Source organism: Erythrolamprus reginae, chromosome 3 (genome assembly GCF_031021105.1).
Source record: "Erythrolamprus reginae isolate rEryReg1 chromosome 3, rEryReg1.hap1, whole genome shotgun sequence".
In the NCBI taxonomy this organism is placed as follows: domain Eukaryota; kingdom Metazoa; phylum Chordata; class Lepidosauria; order Squamata; family Dipsadidae; genus Erythrolamprus; species Erythrolamprus reginae.
The window spans coordinates 170,102,965-170,128,974 of NC_091952.1; the positions used below are offsets into that span (position 1 = coordinate 170,102,965).

Genomic DNA, 26,010 nt, shown 5'->3' on the forward strand with positions numbered 1-26,010 from the left:
ATAGAATAGAATAGAATTCTTTATTGGCCAAGTGTGATTGGACACACAAGGAATTTGTCTTGGTGCATATGCTCTCAGCGTACATAAAATAAAATATACATTTGTCAAGAATCATGAGGTACAACACTTAATGATTGTCATAGGGGTCAAATAAGCAATGAAGAAGCAATATTAATAAAAATCTTAGGCGGTGTGTTAAGCCCCACCTCAAAAAAAGCTGGTGAGTGGGCGGGGCTTCAGTAATATTCAGTCTATAAAACACATAGACATTTTCATCCTCTTTTGGGAGACAAAAAAAGTACATCTTGTAAGCCAAAAAAAATACGGTATTTGGGTTACCATATTTAAATATGAAACAATATTTATTTGTTTATTTTATTAGATTTTTGGAGATCTTTTAGGTCAACCCACTGCTCAGGCAGGAAGTCCCATACAGTGTTGGCATACCTTTTAGAGATCGAGTGCTCAAACTGCAACCCAAACCCATTTATTTATCATAAAGTATTAACACGGTAATTAAACCCGAATTTTGAGGTTTTAGTTTAGAAAAAACAACTCATACATTAACATGCAAATAATTATACATTTACTATAAATTTAAGGAATGTAGAGATATAATCTTGGGACTGATTAAATCCTATTGACAACTGGTTTTATTGGTGTTTATAGAAAATAGAGATATTGAAAATGTGGCAAAACACTGAATAATATTTATAAAAGTAAAATATGAGTGATTTAACAGGGTTAATAATTACATCATATAAAGAAATGTTATTGATATACTTTTGGAGAAAATGATTAAAAATCACAAAGAGAGAATAGTATTGGTTAGAGATAATGAGGTGAATATAGAAGAACCCCAACATAAGGGAAAAATAAATAAGTATAAATTGGGAAAATAGTATAATATAAATTGATACATAAAAGAATATATTATAATTATAATGAGCACATTAAGGTTAGAAGTTGGAAGATAAAAATTCTGTATATGTTACTATACTGCTCAAAAAAATAAAGGGAACACTCAAATAACACATCCTAAATCTGAATGAATGAAATATTCTCATTGATACTTTGTTCTGTACAAAGTTGAATGTGCACAATAGCATGTGAAATTGATTGTCAATCAGTGTTGCTTCCTAAATGGACAGTTTGATTTAACAGAAGTTTGATTTACTCGGAGTTATGTTGTGTTGTTTAAGTGTCCCCTTTATTTTTTACAGCAGTGTATATTAGTACTGTGAGCACTGCGTGAAACCCAGTCATTACACTGTCTACAAACATGTTGGTTGTTAAAGGAAAACTTCAAATAAAACATATGCAAAAAAAAAGTAGCAACAGCAATGGATGGAAACTAATCAAGGAGAGAAGCAATCTAGAACTAAGGAGAAATTTCCTGATGGAACAATCAATCTGTGGAATGACTTCCCTCTGGAAGTTGTGGATGCTTCAACATTGGAAGTTTTCCATACATAATATTCCTTCTCATCCTATTTCCCCCACCCCAACAATCCTGTGAGGTGGTTTGGGCTGAGAAAGAATGGTTGGTCCGAAGTCACCCAGCTAGCTTGCATCTCTGAGGTGCAAGCATATGTCATTAATATACAGTGTTCCCTCGATTTTCGACTTCGCGAAAAGTCTCTACCACAGTTTTTCAAAAAATATTATTAAAAAAATACTCTGTGGTTTTTTTGCACACCAAGGGTTTTCTGGGGCTGCCCGATGTACAATACTGTGTGTTTTAACTCTCCTCCTCCTTGCCCCCCTCCACCTCAGCTGTCCTGCTTCTTTAAATAAAGGCTCCGTTTCCGCCCCAGCCTTCCGATCCCACCCCTTTAATTCTCGGAGCGTTGGTATGCTCCAATTGAAGCCGAGCCTTACTGCCGCCCCCCGCCGCCGCAGCGAGCACAGCAAAGCCCCCTGCTTGCTGTTCCTTTGCCCCTGTGGGTTCTGGGAGTAAGTAAAACCAGGAATGAAGGAGGGAGGGGGAGGAAGGAAGGAAAGAAAGGGAGCATCTCTACTTCGCGGAAATTTAACTTTCGTGGGCGGTCTTGGAACGTATCCCCCGCGAAAGTCAAGGGAACACTGTATACCAAACTGGCTTTCAAACAAACAGACTTTCAAGAAAACTATTTGTGGGTAGCAGATGTATGCTTCCCCAATGTGTCACTGATGAGTCACAAAAATTAACATTCATGCCTTGAACACTACTAAAACTAAGCTGGCATCATCCTGAGTCCACTCCTCCTTCTTTGAAAAACGGGTAAGTGTGGTAGCAAGCACAGATTTTGGCTAGTCATTAAGACATTAGGTAAAAGTATAAGCTTTATTTTATCTGGACGAAGATTTCCTGCAGGATGCAACTATTGTATCAATGAAAATCGCAGTTTTGAACAGCCTCCTGGAAATAGCTGCTGGGAAAAATGAATAGTAAGGTTTTATTATGTAGAGATCTTATTTATGGGCTTCTTATCAATGTAGGGCTGACCATTGTAGGAATTTTTATTAGATAGGGTTGGGCTAGCTCATCTGTTGTTCTTTACATGGCTAAATAACACATTTAATGCCAAAGTCATTGTAAACCATTCAATGCATTCTAAAATCAAGAAGCTCAGCAAAAGGTTTGCATTAATAGACAGCTATGAGTACTCAAATGTATAATGCACAGTGAAGAGGAACTAAAAAGCCCCTTGATGCGGGTGAAGAAGGAGAGTGCAAACATTGGCTTGAAGCTCAACATTAAGAAAGCTAAGATCAAGGCATTCAGCCCTCTCTATTCCTGGCAAATAGATGGGGAAGAAATGGAGGTAGTGACAGATTTTATTTTCCTGGGCTCCAAGATCACTGCAGATGGGGACTACAGTCAAGAAATTAAAAGACGCTTGCTCCTGGGGAGGAAAGCTATGGCAAATCTAGACAACATACTAAAAAACAGAGACATCACCCTGCCAACAAAAGTGTGTATAGTCATAGCAATATATGACTGCGAAAGTGGCACCATGAGAAAGACTGAGGGCCAAAGAATTGAGGCTTTTGAATTATGGTGCTGGGGAAAACTCCTTTGAGTCCCTTGGACTGCAAGGTGACCAAACTGGTCAGTTCTAGAGAAGATCAAACCTGACCGCTCTTTAGAAGGCCAGATCTTGAAGATGAAACTCAAGTACTTTGGGCACCTAATGAGAAGGAAGGACTCACTGGAGAAGAGTCTAATGCTCCAGTGAGGGCAAAAGGGGACAACAGAGAATGAGGTGGTTGGATGGAGTCACTGAAGCAGTCGGCCTGCAATTAAATGGACTCTGGGGGGTGGTAGAGGATCGGAAGGCCTGGAGGAACATTGTCCATGGGGTCGCGATGGGTCGAACATGACTTTGCAATTAAAAACAAGAACAACAAATATATTCTTATTTTTCAGGGCTCATTATTCAGGGCTTAAATACTTATTATTCCTTTTTCTAACTAATAAGAAATTCATGCCCTTAGCATTCAGGTAGCGTATTACAGCGCACACTTCGTACTTGGTGGAAAACGGAATGAGGATGCTCATCCCTAACCATCTCTGCAATGCCAGTCAATGATCTACTGACCATTGGCACTGGTCGTTCTCTTTCGCTGGCTTCCCGCCACACGATAGTAATACCAACTTCCCCCATGAACATTCCCCGTAAGAACTATGTGCCTTGTAACCTTACTTTCTGGATAACCCTCATATTTTAATAAAGAAAAACCTTCTTTAAAGATAACAGGTTTTTGTAACTCTCCAGAAGAATCACTCTCCCGTTTTATATTGCTGTTTCTTTTACTGTATTACAGCTCTTCAATTCCTGTTTATTTCCTTATCTTCTCCTCTCTAATAATCTCATTTTATTATGCTTTATTTACATACTTGTCTTCTTTGTGTTGTCTCCCTTTTCTTTATTCATCTTGGCATCCAAAACATATCATTGTTTCAACAATCACTTAACCATTACTATACATACAGTACATATTTGTTCTGTATGTATAGTACAAGTTTATGCATCATTCTAAAACATAATTAGAATTGAATAGAATTATTAGATTAGATAGTAGATTAGAATTGCCCCCACCCTCCTTGCCTTTCGTAAGCTACTTAAAACCCACCTCTGCCGTCAGGCATGGGGGAATTGAGATCCTCTTTCCCCCTAGGCCTTTACAATTCTATGCATGGTATGTATGTATGTATGTCTGGTTTTTATATTAATGGGTTTTTAATCGTTTTTAGTATTAGATTACTATTGTACACTGTTTTATTATTGCTGTTAGCTGCTCCGAGTCTCGGAGAGGGGCGGCATACAAATCCAATAAATAAATAAATAATCTGGATTGTGTAAGTGTGATTCGTCCAGCGAACCAAAAATAAGGCAAATTATGACTTTTTACAATATAAAACCAACCACCATGCATTACACTGATCAACTGAAATGGAACTGGGCATTTTATGGCCTGCAGGCCACATCTAGCTCTTTGGTTGCCACTGTCTGACCTGCGGTGGCAAGTGGCAGATGGAGTGGTGGGAAGGCAGTGGCAGCAGAATGGTGGCAGCATCCTTCCCGATTTCTCATGTGGCCCTTTGGGAAAATTAATTGCTGATATATAATGTAGAAGAGGTAAACTACAACTCGAGTAAATAGAGTGAAGCCTTCCTGAGGTCATAGGAAGTTACCTACCTATCATCAACTGCACCTTGACCAATAATCAAAAATTGTAATTCAGTGAAATAATCAATAACGAACGAATGAATGAATGAATGAAACAGTGAATAATGAAAAATAGTAATCCAATGAAATCTAAGAGTCAGGGGGTTTCCTGTTTCCTTTGAATTACATGTATTCATGTAGTCATCATCCACTATATGCCACTGTAGATTACTCTGCTGTACTCGTTGATTCTGCTTACAAGGAATGTAAGAATTGACTAATAAATACCTCTCTGATTTCAAAACATTTATTTGGTGGATATAAGGTAGTAAGCTATGAAGATCTCCAAGGTTTTCTGCCACCCACATGACTGACTTGTGGTACTTATTATGGGTTATTCATTCCAAAGATATAACATAGGTTAGCCTATTACTTCTGCCATGAATAATATAATTATTCTGGGAACGCCCTATGCCTTAAAGACATTGACTGAAGGATGTAAATCCCATTAGTTTCAGAAAATATACTGCTATGAACTTTTACATGTCTCCCTCAAAATAAATGTGTATTTCTACCTTCTGGCTGCTATATAATTAAGGACTTCCTTTTCCTTAACAAACAAGCTTCAGATTATCTGTGAAATCATTTGCCACTTATGAGGAAACTATTCCATCAAATTTCATCTACAATATCTGATAGTTAAGGTAGCAACACTTCATTTATAAGTGTGTGGAGGAGGAGGAGGAGGAGGAGGAGGAGGAGAAGAGGGGAGAGGTGTGAATGGGAGAGGTGTATTGTTAAAAGTGAAAGTGGAAACTTACCTGCTTCTCATTAACTGAAAATGACTCAATTTCTTTCTTGGCCTCCAATAGACGTTTCTGGAAATTAAATAAGCACATCTTGGACTTGCAAACATTATTTAAATTTTTATATTTTAAATTATTTTAGAAATTACCATCTACTGTGTTTCCCCCAAAATAAGCCCTACACCGCAAAATACCATTTCCTCTGGCTAAGGTTAGGGAGATAGAACTGGAATATGGCAATAGGAGACCGTCTTGCTCCATGTGCCCCAAAATAATAAGACCTCCCCAAAAATAATGTATTGCATGTTCTAGGTCAGTGTTTCCCAACCTTGGCAACTTGAAGATATCTGAACTTCAACTCCCAGAATTCCCCAGCTAGCGAATGCTGGCGGGGGAATTCTGGGAGTTGAAGTCCAAATATCTTCAAGTTGCCAAGGTTGGGAAACATTGTTCTAGGTAACGTCTTCAGCCAATTAGGACTAAATCAACCATTTAAATCCATTTTCAGAAGTTTGACAAGATATGTCTACATTCATGTGCAATACCAGCCCTTCAATGCATAGTCAGAAGTTTCATTGTGTTTCATGGGAGTTATTCAGATGTAAAAGTTTACTGTAGTAGAGTAACCTTTCTTCTTAAGATCTCTACTTCCCAACAAGAAAGACATCATCATTAGGCATTCACATGACATATGTCATTCCAATGCCAACAGAAAAGTAACAGAAATGCAGGAAGTGGTAATTGGCCCTTTAATTAAGAGTCATTATTATACCTGAACCACATGCTTACATCAAGGTAAACATTGAGGTAGGACAATGGCCTTTGCAGAAGTCATGGTATGTTCTCGGGACCTCCTTAACTCAAATGGTTTCCTGGGCTGATGTGGCTACCTTCTGAGCCCAGGAAGTGATGCACCTACTTCAAGCAATGCCAAATAGTGAGATGTACTGTACATCTCTTTTTTATTAGTCTGTAAACGACACAATGTCACCAACACAGGACTATAGCAAATCTGTTAAAAGCTGGAATTCTAGGCAATACTGTTCAAGACTTTTTTAGAAAAACAATATTTTATTTTTTATTTTTATTTATTCGATTTTTATGCCGCCCTTCTCCTTAGATTAAGGGCGGCTTACAACATGTTAGCAATAGCACTTTTTAACAGAGCCAGCATATAACATTGTAGCATCAGATACACAACAGTGCAAACAAAAAACTTTTACATTTCATTTTAACGTTTTTAACTATTTTATTTTCAGCTCTTAAATTGTTACATTTGTTTGTGCTTTTGTACTGATGCTTGTTCCATTATTAATGTTTTTAATTAAAGTACATTTGTGCTTCTTTGATTCAATCATAAAAAGCTGGAGGTTGCAAAATTCCGAAATAAAAATTAAAAATATTTTTTTTAATATATAATGCACAGTAAGTAGCTGCATAACACTAAATGAAGTCCACATAATGTTTTCAAACCCACAAAACAGCATACTGTATTTTTGGAGTATAAGATGCAGCCAGTGAAGGGCTACCAAACTTTTTACCACCACATTGTGGGTGTGATTTATGCAGGATGCCCTGCATTTTGTTTCAACATCTTTCTGTGCAAATTTGGTTCTCTGGGGGTGGAGCTCCATTTTCACTACCTCACTGTGTTCCTCCCATCCGGGCAGCAGCCCACCCCTGGATGCAGTTTAGTTTTGGGGGAGGAATTCTGCCTACCAATGTTCTTAGTCTGGTCAACTTCAGCACATTAGTTCGCTGGTTGTTATACAAGCTATATACTCACGACTTTACATTGTACCCAAGTGTCATTTCTTCAGTGTTGCCATATGAAAAGATATAATTAAATATCTACAAAATGTGTGGGGGAATACTCTCTTTTGTGACATAGTGTCCATGTTCACTGTCATGAAAGCGGGATAAAAATCTAATAATGAATCAACCTTTTCCAGGTTTTGTGTTGCAAGGGGAGATGCCATCTATGGCCTTGGAACAGATTCCAATGTTCTTTGATGGTTTACTATATAGAGACTAGATAAGGGGTGTCAAACCCAAGGCCTGCAGGCTGAATCTGGCCCGCGGGGTGCTTAGATCTGACTTGTAGAGCCGCCCTGGAAACAGCAAAGGACTGGCCCACAGTGCCTCTGCCAGTGAAAATAGAGCTCAGGAGGTCTGCATGCAGCCCGCCCGTACTCAATTTTCACCCACAATGGCCTCCTCTGCCAGCGAAAACAGAGCTCGTGGAGGCTGCTTCTTCAGTTATGAAACCAGAACTAAAAAAGCTTTCAGAACCGAGAAAGCTTTTTGGATGAAAATCAAAACAGCTTCAAGCAAAACAGGAAAGCCCTCAGGCCAGGGCTTTGTTTTTGCTGGCAGAGGGCTGCAGGAAGCCATCGCTGCAGAAAATGTAACCTTGATGAGTGATGTCGAAATGGCCATGCCCATCCTGGCCATACCTCCCTGGGCCCTCAAGGTCAAACAGAACTCTGGTGAAATTGAAATTGAATTTGACATCCCTGGACTAAATGTACTTATTATGCTGGCTCTATCTCTGTGAAGTCTGTTTGCTCATGATATCGTTCAACCTTGCAGAACTGTGGTTATTTTTCAGTAGAAATGGACACAATTTATTTGAGTCTATGACTAATGTCACTTCATGCCTGAATGAGAAACTCTGTTTCATATAGAAATGTTTCAACAGCAGTAAAGCAGCTGATTTTGAACCATTTCGCCCTTAAGCCTTGTGGAACTATAGTGAAAAATTACAGAAGAGAACTTCTGAATTCCACCAATAAAGATTTTCCCATCTCCATAAACAACACTGAAGTTTGGCAGTAGACAGTAGATTAGGACTAGTCACACATAAAAAGTATACCAGCAGGATAACAAACACCTGTGCCTTGTCTTCTGGATTGCTGAGTTTCATGCACAAAGAAGTATAAGATATTGCTCCTTGTACACTTGGTTTTCCCTCCTCAAAGGCCAATTCATGTTACTTGAATGACTGACACTGATGTGATCTTATCCTGATTTTCCTACATCTGACCCAAATTTACAAAAGTAATGTCTTTATTTTTTTAAAAACAAAACACTAGAAATGCCACAAATTCAGGTACAGTTTGCTATCACTAAATTTAATTTCTATTTGTTTCAGCCGTCAGTGCTTGATCTTGAATACCAGAATGCATTTAAACAACAGTGCCATATAGTCACTGTTGTTTAATAACCTGCAATTATCTTAAAGCATGACAATTACTATATAAACAAACTTAAAAATTTACCTCGTTTCTTGCAATCAGTGTTACGAAAGCACCCTGCTTGAAGCATTCAATCGCAATGCTCTTCCCAATGCCACTGGAACCACCAGTTACCTTTAAGTAAAGGAGATACGGATTAAAGTCATGAAGTTGGTAATCTGTCGTTGTACAACTCTTAGAAATAAGAACTCCAAGTAAGAGCCACACACTTGCATGCACCAGCATTTTCCTTCCATATACAATGGGACATTTCTGTTCCATGGCTAACACTAGAAAGATGGTAAACAATAATATAAATGCTTGCAGGTTGCCTCCGTGGATAATCAAGTTCATTTAAAATGTAATTATTTAATAGAGTAGTGCATCCTAATCTACTAATAATATATCTACATCCTGTATGGTGTGCTCAGGGAGGGGTAGCACCTCTGGTGTAAGATCATGTCGTGTCCTTTTACAGCAGCTCATTTAGGGCAGCTTTTAGGGCAGCTCGTTCACCTTTGGTCCCCACCTGTCATCAGTTCTCACCTGTGGCCCCTAGTAGCTGTAGCACGCGCAGCGGCCACACCCCGGGCAACAGCTTTGACAGGCTGGCCAAACCAGGCTGAGAGTAGCCGATGGCGAGATAGGGACTTGTCTCTCTCGAGCATGTGAAGACAGATTCTGGTGGACCGAGTGGATGAAACCTATTAGAATAGGTCAACGGTCATGAAGCTGGTCTCTGCAAGCGATGTGGTACGCTAAGAGCATGGCAAGACACAAAAGATGCCCTGGTCAACCACTAGGAGAAGGGAAACTCTGTCTGCAAACCTCCACTGCCTTGTGGCTATATCCATCATTGGAAAAGGCTTCAGGAGTAAACCTTGGGGCAAAATCTGGAGCCGGAGTCTCAGAAGCGTTTCGTGACTATGTACAGCCATGTTCTGATAACTCCTGCGACGTAGTTGGAACCAATTGTATTGGCCTTTGCCATTCCATTGGAATATTTTTTTTAGAGACATGGAGATGGGGGATCTGCTGCTTGGGTAACAGTCTATCCTCTATACTAACTGTTCTGCCAGGCTCTCTGGTAGGAGCCTCCTGAAAATTCAAGGGTACAAATTTCAAACACACACACGTTTGAAAATTCAAAGAAATGTTCTTTATCACAAAATTCAAAATAAACTAAGCACTCTTTTTGTATTGCAGAGCACTCGTCCCAAAACAACCGGGTAGTCTGTACAATTTCCCTTAAGCAGTCATTAAGTACTTAGCTAGCAGCTGTGAAGAAACTTCACACCCCTTCTTCTTCCAACACACACACACACACACATACGTTGCTCTGCTTTGGTTTCGAAGGCGTGAAAAATCAACAAACAAAGTTGAGAAAACAGCAACACAGTATTCCTGACGAACTGCGATCAGATACTCTTCCACAATGGCCAAACCCATATGCTGCTATTTATAGCAGCAGCCCTAATTACTGAAGCCCCACCCAAACACAGGTGGCCTCTCTTATCTCCTGTAATATGTCCTTACTTGGTCTCTTCTACGCATAATTCTGCGCTTGCATGGGTCCAAGACTTCTTCATCCGAATCAATGGAAGATAAGGGAGATTGACTGCCTGGGCTGTGTGCCAAGCCCCCCTCTTCCAAGTCACTCCCACCTTCTTCTTCGTCCGAGGAAGCTAAACTCTGAACTGACTATGTCGGCAATAATACAGGCCTATGACATGTTGAAGTTTCCCCTGCATCCACCTCCACATTCCTTGGAGTAGGAGCTGGGCCAGAGCCAACCACAATACTAAGCTACCCAGGCTTCATGCTCTGGGGAATCCAGAACATGATACCATAGTCTTTCAAGATTGAAGGATGCCAATGCAAATCTACATCCTAATCTACTGCAAGTCATAATATGATATAGTTGGGAGATATTTCCACATCATTGCATTGAGGTATTTCTCTGCAACTCTAGATAAGTAGGCAGGTTGACATAAAGTTATGTGACCACAAATTAGGAATCTAAATAAAAATTCACAAAATAAAAAAAAGTGCAAGAAAAAAATAAAAGGGAAATGATAAGGCTTACATATTGACTTTGCTTGTCAGAAGGTAACAAAGGTGATCCACTAGAACCGGGAGTGGGTTCCTCCTGGTTCAGACTGGTTTGCCTGAACCAGCAGCGACCCGCTAGTGATGCCATGATGATGTCACTGACCCAGTTCGGTTGGTGTGGTTCGTGGGCGCCACCATCTTTTTTTAATTTTTTATTTAATTCCCCCCCCCCCTTCTGAGCACTTTATTCCGGCACTGTGAATGCGGTCACCATCTTTTTTCTGGCTTTGTTTTTTCCAGATTTTTTTTCTTACTGCGCATGTGTGTGTCTGCAAAGCGCCCACGTGGCATGGGAGAGTGCAAATCGGCAGCAAGGTAAAGTGGAACCCACCCCTGACTACAGCCATAAAGAATATGAACCAGTTTCTAAGAATATAAATTTTGATCACATAACCATGAGGATGGTGCAACGGTTGTAAGGGTGAAAAACAACCCCGAGTCACATTTTCAGTGCCTTTTGATCACTAAACAAATGCTTGTAAATTGAGAACTACCTGTATTTCTATCGTTAAATTGATAAAATATCATTTCACATTTTTTTTCATTTAGCAGAAAGTTCATTTAAGTTTTTTAGTCTTTAAAAAAGACACACATTGTTTTCTCCGATAAATTATGTCAGTTTTGCCATTTTCACTAATTTTGACATTTTTACAATCCATTTCTTCATTATAGAAATTTCCTTCCATTTTTCTGCATGCACTGTTATCATACATAAAATTAACCTTTCATGAATCTTTTCCAGTTTAATATCCAAATGTCCTAAGGAAAAAATTCAGTTTCCCCCCCTAATGGTGCTATAGATGTAGCAGATTCAAGGATGTTTTTGACTATTTGTTCAGTTTGGTCTGTAATATTCATATCTTAAAAATCTTACAATACAGCAAAACAATTTGATAGATTAATTTCAAAATCATTGTTCTCGTCTATCAGCTTCTCACTCTTTATTTTTATTTTTCGTGACATCTTTCCCATATTCATAATTTTTAAAAAATATTCGTACATGGGGGGGTGTATCATGTAATATAATTTTTAACTTTTCTTTAATTCATGGATTCAATTATGTTCTTAAGAGATAGTATATTGTCATTATATGTGTTATCCATGTCATCAGTTTGACATACTCAATAACTGATCTATAAACATTCAAAATGGCTAATTATAATTATGTGCAACTTCTGAATTTTGTTTTGTCCTGTTTATTTTTCCTCCTACTCCAGACTTCTTATATATATTCTCTTTGGCAAAGATAATATATGCATTTGATGAATGATATTCCATAACACAGAGATATCAGAATACTTGTTTTCCTGCAACAGGAAACTACCATATTTTTTAAAAAAATATAGAATTTCATATGATTTTAATTTTTTCAAAATTTAATTTGGATTTTAAAGTGGTTATTTTATTAATTAAAATAAAAACTCTTGGCCAATAAAGAATTCTCTTCTAGCACAGATGTAATAGATGTTGTACATTTGTTACCAAATGCTGAATATTTATTTTTGGGGAATATGATGAACATTCAGCACTGAGTCTAAATAATTCCTTAGGGCTTAGGTACATTGATATTCTAAACTTAAAGAAAGTTTGAAGAGATAAATCTATTAAAACAGTTCTGAAAATCTGCCTCTGCTTTAAAAGTTGTTTTCTACAAAACTCCTATGAATATTTGGGCCTATAAAAAATAAGGGTATTTCTTTAAAGAGAAAAAAAATCTAAACCTGGTAGAAGAAAAGATTATATTTGTTTAAATTCCAGCCTTTATCTTTTTTAAAAAAAGAGCATTAAGATCAAAAATAAAAAAAAATAAATGTAATTCACGAACATCACAATTTTTCTCAGAGTAAAGTGCTAACATGCAATGGATTTTACGATAAAACTTCCTGAAACATAGTCCTAATATTGCAAACTGATTTTAGAAGCAAATCAGTATTCCTTTAAAGTTCTAAACTAAAGAAATAGGAAACTGGTTTTTTAACCGTAGTCAGTCAACAATAGTTATAGTTGAAATAACCAAAAGATGGGTTCTTAAGAGTATTTTTGTTCAAAGTAAGTTCAAGTCAATTAATATAATAGCTTACTAACTATAAGTAAATATTCTAAAAGTAGGAAGTAAATGGATGTTTTCTTTCCTGTGGCATGCCTTTCTTTCTGCTGACGTACATCCTCTCTAGGAGATTATTTCAGAATATATACTGTATGCTTGAAAACAATTTTACACTCTAAATTAAAAATACCTATACAGATTAACCCCTAATTTGTAAATAATATTGCACTATTTTAAAATGGTGATTATTTAAATGTTATGTGTATGGTTATTGTAAGTTAATTTTTTTAAAAATTCTAGTGTTACTATGTGCCTTTAATAATTTATTTTCAAGTATTATTACTTTAAACTGCTGCTGGCTATTAATTTTGTGGTTCCCGACAATGGAAAAAGGCTGTAAACGGTAATATTTTTCATTAAAATTTTAGCCACCAAACTATCCAGAAACTCTGCAACCTTTCTTCTTAATTTATTTTGTTTATTGTGGTTGGTATCACTAAGATTATAAACAGAAGCACAAAATCAAACATGGGTTAATATGTCAGAGCCCTGGTCAGAAAGTAGAAGTGACAAATAAGCTTCATACTTTTGCCAGGGTGTTTCTTCAGAATGGGATAAACGTCATCCAAGATTTCCTGTCTAGAGAGCAATAGAGGATAGAACATCCAGGGGTATATGCTGATGTAAAGGGATATTTGGAAGTTGAATGGAGGAAAGATGATGATAAATATCTTATTTGAAAAAAAAAATCTGCAAACTGTGATATTAGATAACTAGCCTTAGACTAATTTGGAATAAGAATATAAGATTCAACAAGAGATACCTATTACATTTAAGTGATATAAGGTAAAGACAAATAGGATGCCTATCAGGTCCACCATTTGATACATATTTGCATATTTGTTGTGCAAATTCAAAAATCAGAGAAATTTTTAGTTCCTGACATGGCTGAGAATTTTTTTGTGATGTATCTTTAAATGTTAAACCTACCTCAAAGCATTATTATAAATATGTTGTCTTACATTTCTTCTTCAAAGAATAATTATTTACAAGGCCAAACATAGAGGTTAAATGATTTCTTAATACACCCAAAAGGGTGCAAATTCTCATTCTGATACATCAGGAAACGATGTAAGAGAGATTAATAAAGTGGGCTGACATTTACTTTTCAAAAACTTTGCAGACAGCTTGCAATGTATATAAGGGTTTCATGTTATATATATGTTTAGCAGAATATTTTTTCTTCATGTTATTTCTGAATATAAATTGAAAAAGGTTGCATTTTCTGTACTTGTAAACTATGATACAAAAATGTAAAAACATTTCTGAAAATAGCTGTTAAATTATAATTAAGATAAAATAAACAAGGTGAAACAACTTTAAAAAAAACAATGCCACATGCATTAAAATTAAAGGAACAAAAAACAGTTATAACATGGCAAAAAAGCATCTTTCTATAATACCACAGAAATATAAACTCTCAAAATAAAACTATCAAGTTATCCAACTAGTCATAAGTTGAAAATTACCTGTATGCTAGGAAACTCTAAACTCTCTGTTCTAAGGAGAATGTCAAGGTCTCAGGTAGCATCCAAATTTAAATCAAAGTCCAAGTCAAGGCATTCCTTAACGTTCCAATTTATTTCTGAAGCCATCCTGGCATCTACACCGGGGAACCCAGATCTGAGCTTCCCACACAGTTGAAAGTTCACATGCCTTGCCCCGCACCCACAAACTTGTCACATTGCCCACTCAAATTGTGCCAGCATGGCAACTCCATCTTCCGCTTCCGCCCAGGTGTGGACATATAATGGCCTTGAATGTCTCGAAAAATGCTTTGTGGCTGCATCGGGAACTTCTCGAAAGAATGGTTTCTGGCTGCATCTGCTCCATCATGAAATCAACCCTCCCAAGTTCCCATAAACATCAGGCCTTCTACAGATAGTGTGGCAAACCGTTGATTTATTACCAACTTCTGTACCGATTTGACAGAGAAAACATTACATAGGTTGCCTTGAGCTCCTGAATAAAGTCTGAGATATAAAAATGATAATAATAAGTACAGTGTTCCCTCGATTTTCGCGGGGCATGCATTCCGAGACCGCCCGCGAAAGTTGAATTTCCGGGAAGTAGAGATGCGGAAGTAAAAACACTATTTTTGCCTATGGACAGCTATGTTCACCCTAAGATGCGTGGCCGGGCGCCCAAAACTACCCCCCGCGCATCCTTTTCCAAGGCAGTGCAAGGAGCCAGGCTTGAAATTGGGGGCGGGGAGCGACGAAAGTGCGGAGGCCAGCGAAGGTTGTTTTGAATGTCGGCCCCCCCCCCCCAGCGCCTCCGGCCCGCTCACGCCCTTGGCTTCTTGCCGCTGCCCCCCTGCCCGCCCAATCTGCCCCTCTCTCCGGCTTTCTTGGGGCGCGGCTCCTCCCGCAGTGACGCTGGCAGCTATGGCTTCTCGTCCTCCTCATCCGGCCGCTAGCTGCTTCGAGCGCTTTGGGAACGCCCGCACCACCCCTCTCACAGTCCCTTAGATGACAGCGCTTTTGTCCCGGCTGTCAGTGAGGGGGCTGCAGGAGAGGCAGGGCAGGCATTCCTCTCACAGCGGAGGCCGGCAAAGGTTAGTCTGAATGTCGCGCGTGCTTCCCATCCCCTTGCCAGCCCCCCCCCCCCCGGAACATTCAAAATAAGAAGAAAGGAAGAGCGAGAAAGAGAGAATGAGAGAGAGAGCAACAGACAGAGCGAGATAGAAAGTGAGAAAGAGAGAGAAAGAGGGGGGAGAGAAAGAAAGATAGCAAGAGAGAGAAAAACCGTGGTATATAGGCCATTCACGAAGTTCGAACCTGCGAAAATCGAGGGAACACTGTAGAAATAAAACCTCTGGAGATCCTGGGTTCTCTCTGAGCTTACTTGTTTTCTTGCAGACATTTCATTATCCAGTGCTGGTGTAATAAAACCTCTGTCGGGTATCAATCCATTATACTGAATAGAATTCTATTATGTAATACACATGAGAAAAAAACTGGAATCCTATACATGAATATAGATATATCCAGGAATTCATTTGTGTATAGTTACCAAATTAAGAGAATCATCCTCTACCACTCACCCTTTCCTGAATAACAGTCATTTTCCAAATTATATTTTAAATAATCCAGTTCAATAAAAAAAAGTCTCAGGAGGGTAGATTTGCACTGTTTTGGGGGGGGGGGGAATAGAATAGAATTTTTTATTGGCCAAGTGTGATTGGACACACAAGGAATTTGTCTTGGTGCATATGCTCTCAACGTACATAAAATAAAATATACATTTGTCAAGAATCATGTGGTACAACACTTAATGATTGTCATAGGGGTCAAATAAGCAATGAAGAAGCAATATTAATAAAAATCTTAGGATATACGCAACAAGTTACAGTCATACAGTCAACATGGGAGGAAATGGGTGATAGGAATGATGAGAAAAACTAGTTGAATAGAAGTGCAGATTTAGTAGAAAGTTTGACAGTGTTGAGGGAATTATTTGTTTAGTAGAGTGATGGCGTTCGCAAAAAAACTGTTCTTGTGTCTAGTTGTCTTGGTGTGCAGTGCTCTGTAGCGACGTTTTGAGGGTAGGAGTTGAAACAATTTGTGTCCAGGATGTGAGGGGTCAGTAAATATTTTACCCGCCCTCTTTTTGACTCGTGCAGTATACAGGTCCTCAATGGAAGGCAGATTGGCAGCAATTGTTTTTTCTGCAATTCTGATTATCCTCTGAAGTCTGTGTCGGTCCTGTTGGGTTGCAGCATCAAACCAGACAGTTATAGAGGTGCAGATGACAGACTCAATGATTCCTCTGTAGAACTGAATCAGCAGCTCCTTGGGCAGTTTGAGCTTCCTGAGCTGGCGCAGAAAGAACATTCTTTGTTGTGCTTTTTTGATGATGTTTTTGATGTTAGGTGACCATTTTAGGTCTTGAGATATGATAGAACCTAGAAATTTGAAAGTCTCTACTGTTGATACTGTGTTGTCTAGTATTGTGAGAGGTGGAAGGGTTTCTCTTAAAGTCTACCACCATTTCTACGGTTTTGAGTATGTTCAGTTCTAGATTGTTCTGGTCACACCACAAGGATAGTTGTTCAACTTCCCGTCTGTATGCGGATTCATCGTTGTCTCGAATGAGTCCGATCACTGTTGTATCATCTGCAAACTTCAGTAGTTTAACAGATGGGTCGTATGAGATGCAGTCATTAGTGTATAGAGAGAAGAGAAGTGGTGAGAGTACACAGCCTTGGGGGGCACCTGTGCTAATTGTACATATATCTGATGTGATTTTTCCTAGCTTCACCTGCTGCTTCCTGTCTGTTAGGAAGCTTGTGATCCACTTACAAGTGTGTTCAGGTACCGCTAGCTGATTTAGTTTGGTTAAGAGAATGTCCGGTACGATGGTATTGAATGCTGAACTGAAGTCCACAAAGAGGACCCTGGTGTAGGTCATTGGAGATTCAAGATGTTGAAGGATGTAGTGTAGAGCCATATTAACAGCATCATCCGTTGATCTATTTGCTCGGTATGCAAATTGCAGGGGGTCTAACAGTGGATCCGTGATGGCTTTCAAATGGAACATCACTAGCCTTTCAAAGGTTTTCATAACTACAGATGTTAGAGCAACTGGTCTGTAGTCATTCAGTTCCTTGATGAAGGGCTTCTTTGGCACTGGGATGATAGTCGAGCGTTTGAAGCAGGAAGGAACATAGCACAACTCTAGTGATTTGTTGAAGATTTGGGTGAAGATGGGGGCCAACTGGTCAGCACAGACTTTTAAGCAAGAAGGAGTTATCTTGTCTGGGCCTGGTGCTTTTCCAGGCTTCTGTCTGAGAAATAGATCTTTCACTTCCGTTTCTGTGATCACTAGGGGTTGTAAACACAATGGGATGGGTTCAGTTGTAGAAGATTTAGCTGTTGTTGGTGTGTCTGGGATGGAGGTTGTGCACATAAGTGGTTGAGGTTTCTTTTCAAACCTGCAGTAGAACACATTCAGGTCATCTGCCAATTGCCGATCTTCAGCTTGGGAAGGTGGTTTGCTGTAACAGGTGATGTTTTTGAGAGTTTTCCACATGTTTGCTGGTTCATTTGTTGAGAATTGATTCTTTAGCTTTTCAGAGTAGTTCCTTTTTGCTGCTCTGATCTCCCTTGTTAATATATTTCTGGCCTGATTGTACAGCATTCTATCACCTTTTCTGTAGGCTTCCTCTTTGGAATGACGTAACTGCTTGAGTTTGGCTGTGAACCAAGGTTTATTGTTACTGTATATTTGCAAGTTCCTGGTTGGTACACATAGGTCTTCACAGAAGCTGACATATGATGCTACAATATCTGTGAGTTCATCTAGATCTGCAGAGGTGTCTTTAAAAACATTCCAGTCTGTGCAGTCAAAGCAAGCCTGTAGCTTTAACTTTGCTTCCTCAGTCCAAGTCCTCACTGATTTAATTATTGGTTTTGTGGCTTTAAATCTTTGTTTGTAAGCAGGTACAAGGTGAATCATGCAATGATTAGAATGGCCCACAGCTGCTCTTGGTAAAGCCCTGTAAGCATTTTTTACAGCTGTGTAACAATGGTCTAAGATATTATTGCCTCTGGTGGGACAATGTACATGTTGCAAGTATTTTGGTAGCTCATCTCTTAAGTTTGCCTTGTTAAAATCTCCCAAAATAATGGCCAGTGAATCAGGGTATTTGGCGTCAGCCTCCATAATCTGATCAGCTAGGGTTTTTAGTGCCTTTTGAACAGATGCTTGGGGAGGGATGTAAATTGTAGAAATTAAGAAGGAATGAATCTCACGAGAATAAAAGGGTTTGCAATTAATAATTAAAGACTCCAAGTTTTCATCACAGAAGTTTTGTATAATGGTGATGTCTTGAGACCAGCTGTTGTTGATATATATACATAAGCCTCCTCCCTTTCCCCCCCTGATAATTCTGCATTCCGATCAGCTCGAAAAATTTGAAAGCCTGGTAAATGCATACTATTATCATCAATTTCCTCGTTTAGCCAGGTTTCAGTAAAGTATAGGGCAGATGCGTTGTGAAAATCAGAATAGCATCTATTTAAGAGCAGTATTTCATCCATCTTGTTGGCAAGTGAACGTAAATTGGTAAGAAAGATAGAAGGGAGCGGTTGTTTTTTAATTCCCTTGTTCCTTAGTCTATTTAAAATTCCTGCCCTTTTACCTCTTCGTCTCTGCCGGCTGCGTTTGTTTTTGGTGATCCATTGTTTTTGGTGATCCATGGTTGCCGGGAAATGGCTTCCTCCTGTGCTAAAATCTCCTCCACATTTGTAAAGACAGGTGGGGTTGAAGTTGCAGATAGCTGCTCCTTAAAGAAATGTTCTTTAATTCTTAGCAGATGGTCTCTTGAGTAGGAAATACGTTGAGAATTGCAGGGAATAGTAGAAAATGAAGAAACTGTTTGAGAGCATTTCACCGAGGCAGCCTTTGTCGGCGCCATCTTAGAGCAAAAGGAACAAAGGGTATCTGTTTCATTAGTTGGAAAAATAAAAAGCATAAAGTTGGAACAAAGTTATCTCGTAAGGTAACACACTGACCGGCTTTTTATTTCTGAAAATTCAATCAGCAAACGGCTATCCAACTACCTACCAGTCTTCAAGATACTAAGTCAGGGGTGGGCAATTAATTTTGCCATGGGGCCGCATGAGAAATTGGGATGGTTTTAGAGGGCCGGACTAATATAATTGACTCAGTTCTACCCAATACTGTAAAGACCTAGACCCTGGCCTGACCTAAACACCCAGACCCACTCTACAGACCCCTAATTGTTTGCTTTATGGCAACACGGTACACCACAGTCACTATGCTGGAGTGTTTGCGTGGTTTCTGTGCTTGGCCACTCTCGGTAGGAGGACGGGGTCAACTCCAGTGTGAAGATAAAAGAGCTCACCGCGTCTGCCAGGACTCCTCTGGTTCCTGCTTTCCTCATGATTCGCACTGGAGCGGACCCCGACTTCCGTGGACCGGTCACAGATAGCGGGCGGGCCGGTCACAGACAGTGGGCGGGACGAATGCGGCCCATGGGCCACCCCTTGCCCAGGTCTGTAAAGTGATACTAGAATATAGCAATTTTGATTCTGGCAACAGAAACTCGCCCCAAAGGTCATCCCTAAGAAGGAACATTCAGAGTTTAACATTTTATTTTCTCTAAGAACTGTTGTAAGGCAAACAGGCAGACATTTCTTGCTTTCTTGCTATCTATAGAGAGAAGTAATATCCCAAAGTTTTAACAGGTTTTTGTTTGTTAAAATTATATGCTCTGGTTTCTGAACTCTGGACAGCTTAAATAGAGTTAGTCACATATAATGAATGCAAATTAAAACAAATCTGACAGCAAAACAATGACCACTAGTGAGTCATGTTTGCTTCATAAAAACAACCACCAATAACACAAAGAATCAAATGAATGTGACACTGAATATAGTCTGGATGCATATTAACACAATAGTTTGAGGGGGTCTGATATTGCACAAGTATCCTTGATTTACAACTGTTCACTTAGCGATTATCCTAACAGCACTGAAAAAAGTGACTTATGCCACTTCTCACACTTACTATTATAATGACAGGTGATCAAAATTCGGGCGCTTAACCATATGTAAGGTTGCAGACCTCCAGAATGACCTCCATTTGTGACTTTTTCAGCCAGCTTCTGACAAGCAAAGTCAATGGAGGAAGCTGGATTCGCTTAATGTGATTCCTTTAAGAACTACAATCATTCACAACCATGGCAAAATGTAGTAAAATGGAACATGATTTACTTAATTATTGCCTTGCTTAGCAATAAAAAACTTCGAGCTTAATTGTGATCATAAGTCGAGGACTATCTCTATGTCAGAATGAAATCCCCATGAAAAAAATTGTATAAACGTTTTGTAATAATATCTAAGATTAATATAATGGAATTAAGTGTTTAAAGAACTTCTTACTCAGACCAACTCTTAATGCCAATTTGACATCTTGATATTCTCAGTATTTACATCTTATCATCTGACAATTTATGCCATCAGCTAATTCTTGCATTCACTAAGTTTTCGTCTAAAGTTTGAAACAAATATTTGATTTTTACATCGGTCTTGACCGTAATACTTTATATGATTCCTTGATTTTGTGTTCAGTCCTTGAGACTAAGGAAGGAAATTATAAATAGCATTGCTTTCAATGTTCTGCCAGGTTTGACTGCTGCAATTCAATCCAATTTCCCTAAATAATTTCAGTTTATGCTGGTATTGCTGCTCCTACTGGCCGGGTTTGAATGAAACAATGGGGGGAAAGAGCAGTTACTTAAGACCCCATTCAACTATTACTCCAAAGCTTCACTCGGTGGCTTGTCTGAGTGAGACAAGATGCACATCTTATTGCAAACATAGAAGCTGGCAGAGACTGTTATCAACTGTCTGCTTAGTAGATCTTTAAAAAAAAAAAAACAAGTTCTTTGGTGTGGGGTGGAGATCTGCATTACTGTATGCTTTCTTCTGCAAACTATATCTATTAGATAAATGCAACAGTATGTATACATGTAATTTTTGCACTACACATGTATTAATATGCTGATGAAGTTGCCGGTTATAAGTTGGAAATGCAAATCAGTTTTTTAATTAAAAGTACAGTACTGCAAAACCAAATGAACAACACTCCAAGACACTAGCGGCTTTCAGTATAATACATGCTTTGTTTTCATGAGAACTTGACTTCAGTGAATATATTATATAAAATTCTAGTAATTAAACTGAACTGAAACCTGAGAATCTTCACTTCTTTCTGCTTTTGACTTTGTTATAAGTTTCAAATAAACAAAGAAATTAAGTACCAAGTGAGCTAAACTAAAACCTAGGGATGGAATCCAGTAGGTTCTGGAGAACCAGTAGTAGAAATTTTGAAAAGTTCGGAGAACCGGTAGCAGAAATTTTAGTAGTTCAGAGAACCAACAAATACCATCTCTGGTTCGCCCTGGGTTAGGAATGAAGATTTTGCAATATCCTTCCCCCAGGAGTGGAGAGGGAATGGGGATTTTGCAGTATCCTTTTTCTGGAGTGAGGTGGGAATGGAGATTTTAAAGTGTCCTTTCCATCACACCCACCAAACAATGCCATGCCCATATAACCGGTAGTTTAAAAAAAATGGATTTCACCACTGCTACAACCTGGAGAATGGAACAGAGGTAAAGACTGTATTCTATCATCTAAACGCCTATGGTGAGAATAAGACTTGGCACATCCACAGCCCAAATGGTATCATTTAATAGTAAACTTCTTAATAACCCAAGAAAAGGGATTTGCATTGTGTTCACACATATACTCTATATTATCCTAATTGTTTAAAAATATATACATTTTTAACCAAATGCCCAAAATCTTGTCAATTTTGACTAACTTTAAATGTCATTTTTCTTTTGAGGGACATCTTTGTTATAGCATAAAACTATGTAACGATTTGAGAATTTGAGTATGAGTTATTACTGCATTTGTTCACTCCTTGCCTTAGTAAAAAAAACACCTTCTTTTGAGCAGATGGAATTAGGGGTTTGTTTGCTATCAAATATCTGTTGTTTTAAGATAATCCATATACAGAGCAAGAAAATCCAGTTTGATTCCATCACACCTCCTTAGAGAAATAATGGAGTGGGTGTCACTGGTGTGTTGGTGTACGTCCATGTGGAATATAAAGTGGCTTCAGATACTTACTATAAAAATATAGTAAAAGAATCTCTATTAAACGTGGCAAATCAATATAATAAGTATACTGCTCCAAAAAAAAAAAAGGAACACTCAAATAACACATCCTAGATCTGAATGAATGAAATATTCCCATTGAATACTTTGTTCTTTACAGAGTTGAATGTGCACAACAGCGTGTGAAATTGATTGTCAATCAGTGTTGCTTCCTAAGTGGACAGTTTGATTTCACAGAAGTTTGATTTACATGGAGTTATATTGTGTTGTTAAGTGTTCCCTTTATTTTTTTGAGCAGTGTATAAAGAATAGAATGTGAGAGCAGGAATAAAATTATTGCAACATGAGCTCTTTTGCAAGGATTTATCTCATTTATACCCATTGCCGTAGCTTCTGACTTTTGTTTAGCTCGAAACCAATTTTTTTCTTAAATTATTAGAAACGCCTGCTCTTCTATATATGTACTGTATATACTATATTCATGTAAATAAAAAGTCTACACATGCTGTTGAAACATGAATAATAACATTTTGAGCAGGTTCTTATTATCATGTTCTTAATATTCAGTTTTCCCAAGTCTAGACATTTCACTTGTGTGATCTTTGCTTCCTCCAATCCACACATACATAATCCACACATCCACACACAGGAAAAGGAGAAAGTAAAAATATATCTGTGGAAAAAAACCCTTTATATACTAAGATCTCATGAACTGCCTACACTACCACAAGTACACTATTTTGTTTTGTATTGTTCGGATGCATACTGTAACCCAGGAGAGTCTCCTTGATTGTGGCAGAGAAAAATTCAGTAAATGAATAAATTAGTGTGTGGGAAAATTTATGTGGAGGTCTAGATCATGCAAGTATTATTCCTCCTCACTTATATTATGCTTTCAATTCATTACACCTTCTCGGATAATGGTTGTATATAAAGCAGATTCTTCAATATGGTACCTTCCAGATATGCTGAGATTTCTCATTTTTGTCAGCAAAACAGTGCATCCACTTCTTTACGAAGCCAATTATACATTACAGTAATATTGTTTATAAGATCCCTTGAGGCCTTATAATAAAAATAAAAATAATAAAAAAGAAACAGTGAAGGGAAACAATTCTCAGGTCTGCAACATAAATTCATCCCAAGAATCAGGTTTGACCTGAAGGCAATTCACTTTCCTACATGCCAATCTACATTCCTTAAACTCTTAGGATGGTAAAAGAGGCATAAAGTGTATATGCATCTTAAACATATTTTTTTATAGTGCAACACCCATATCCCACTTTGTTTTATAAAAACAAAGTCATCTGAAGTCCAACACCCATATCACTAAATAAAGACTGACTTATTTTAAAGCATGTGTGACACTGTCTTTAAGATCACCAAGCGTTCAACATTAAAATGTAAACTGCTAAGAAGTGTTTGGTTAGGATTTACAGCTTGCCTTCCCTTCACAAAAAAAAAAAGCATTTTTAATAACAATTTTTTAAAAAGCTCTTACAATTCTGAGTATTTATTTATCGAACTGGAACATTAGAAAGTATAAACATGGGGGACTCTTGAAAGAAAGGGGAGGGAGAACCAGCAAAAAACCTCAAACACATCAACATCCTGTTCATTTCCTTAACCCATTCACATTTTTTTCTTTAAGAATGAATTCGGAGGAACACACCTGTAGCATTTCGCTTTAGGCTAAAAAATAACACAGGCCATTCACGCCCTTTTCGGCTTAATAAGTAAACCCCAAAACCATTCCAGAAACCAGTTTTTATTTTGGAAGGCTGCATCTTGAAACCGATGCTCACCTCCCATAGGATTATGGACAGAGTTTAAAAAACAACCACAGAATCAGCAGGCATCTAATACTGGGATTCCTAAAGCCTGGAAAGAGAAGCGGGAAAAGAATAGAAGAGGGATAGAATTCTGTATTGGCCAAGTGTGATTGGACATACAAGGAATTTGTCTTGGTGCATATGCTCTCAGTGTACATAGAAGAAAAGATATATTTGACAGGAATCATGTGGTACAACACTTAAAGAGTATAGATGTCAAATAAGCAATGAGGAAACTATCAATATTAATACAAATCTTAAGGATACAAGCAACAAGTTACAGCCATTAGTGGTAGGAAATGAGTGATAGGAATGATGAGAAGTTTGATGAAAAGAAACCACTGTCAAGGAGGACCATAAAATGTCATCATTTCTTACCAGCCTCCACCCCACCTCCCCAACTCTGCAATCATTTCGGCTTAAGATTCTCACCACAACGTGAGCCCCGGACAACGACAGCGGTTTGGGATGGTTGACCGGCGACATTAGGTAGAGCAGCAGCAGGGCCACCACGAGAGCGACCCCCGTGCCCGCCAAAAGAACCGCGTCCGGCATCACTGCGCCCCGACTGAAGCACGTCGCCCAAGCCAAGAGCCGGTTCTCTTCCCGTTCTCCCCCCTACGCCGCGCCTCGAAGGTCCCAGGCGACCGAGTGACCCGGGTCAGCCGACCAAGCCTTCTTTTTCAAGGAAACAAACCCCGGGACGAGGGGGCGGGAAGAAAACCGGAGCTGCTCTCTCATTGGGAGGGAGATCGAAAAGGAAGACCTGATTGGTTGCGCGCGCGTGTGTGTGTGGCGGGAGGGGGGGGAAATAGAAACGGAGCGCGATTGACTTAGCCGCGTGACGATTGGCCGGCCTGTCGAACCCGAAGGAGAGCGGACTTCGGAAGGGTTGGCACGCGCGCGGGTGGGTGGGTGGGAGGGGAGAAGAGGGCGGCAGCTGAAGGCCTCGCCTGCTTATTTGTTTCGTGTGCTTTGGTTCTCATTCCCGCCGGCGCCGTTGGAGAAGGAGGAGGAGCGGCTGGAGGAAACCCGGCGACGGTGGCGCGGCTGGTCTTTCGCATTGCAAACAGGGCGGCGAAGCGACTCTTGCTCTTTTCTATGCCTGCAAAAATCATTCCTCCAGAATGGGACCAATTCCCAAATTCAGATTTTATTTGTTAGCTATTTCTTAAATTTCGATGCCCCCCTTCTCACAGCGACTCAGGGCCGCGTAAATATAACTATACATAAAAAGAAAATAATTTACTTTTAAAAGACTGATATAGATTACTAAAGTGTCCAAACATACTTCCAAAGATATTCCAAAGATACTTCACCAGAAGAACTCTTCACTCCTCTACCGGAGACAGAATACGAAACTAGACTTACAATCCTGGGTCTTGAAAGCTTAGAACTATGACGCCTTAAACATGATTTAAGTATTGCCCACAAGATCATATGCCGCAACGTCATGCCTGTCAAAGACTACTTCAGCTTCAACCACAACAACACAAGAGCACATAACAGATTCAAGCTTAATATTGACCGCTCCAAACTTGACTGTAAAAAATACGACTTCAGTTACTGAGTTGTCAAAGTGTGGAACTCCGTAGTATCATCCCCTAAC

At 38.9% G+C, this 26,010-nt stretch overlaps 1 protein-coding gene across 1 annotated transcript in view; it reads right to left on the bottom strand.

Annotated features, from left to right (window-relative positions):
• The window catches only part of KDSR (3-ketodihydrosphingosine reductase), a 41,385-nt gene extending 16,337 nt beyond the window's left edge, over positions 1-25,048 (bottom strand). Inside the window, exons 1-3 of the mRNA XM_070749092.1 lie at positions 24,834-25,048; positions 8,743-8,832; positions 5,477-5,533 (exon numbers count right to left, since the gene is read on the bottom strand). Coding sequence (XP_070605193.1) covers positions 5,477-5,533; positions 8,743-8,832; positions 24,834-24,956 — 270 coding nt within the window. The 5' untranslated portion in view covers positions 24,957-25,048. The remainder of the gene's footprint in view (positions 1-5,476; positions 5,534-8,742; positions 8,833-24,833) is intronic.
• Positions 25,049-26,010: the final 962 nt, after the last annotated feature.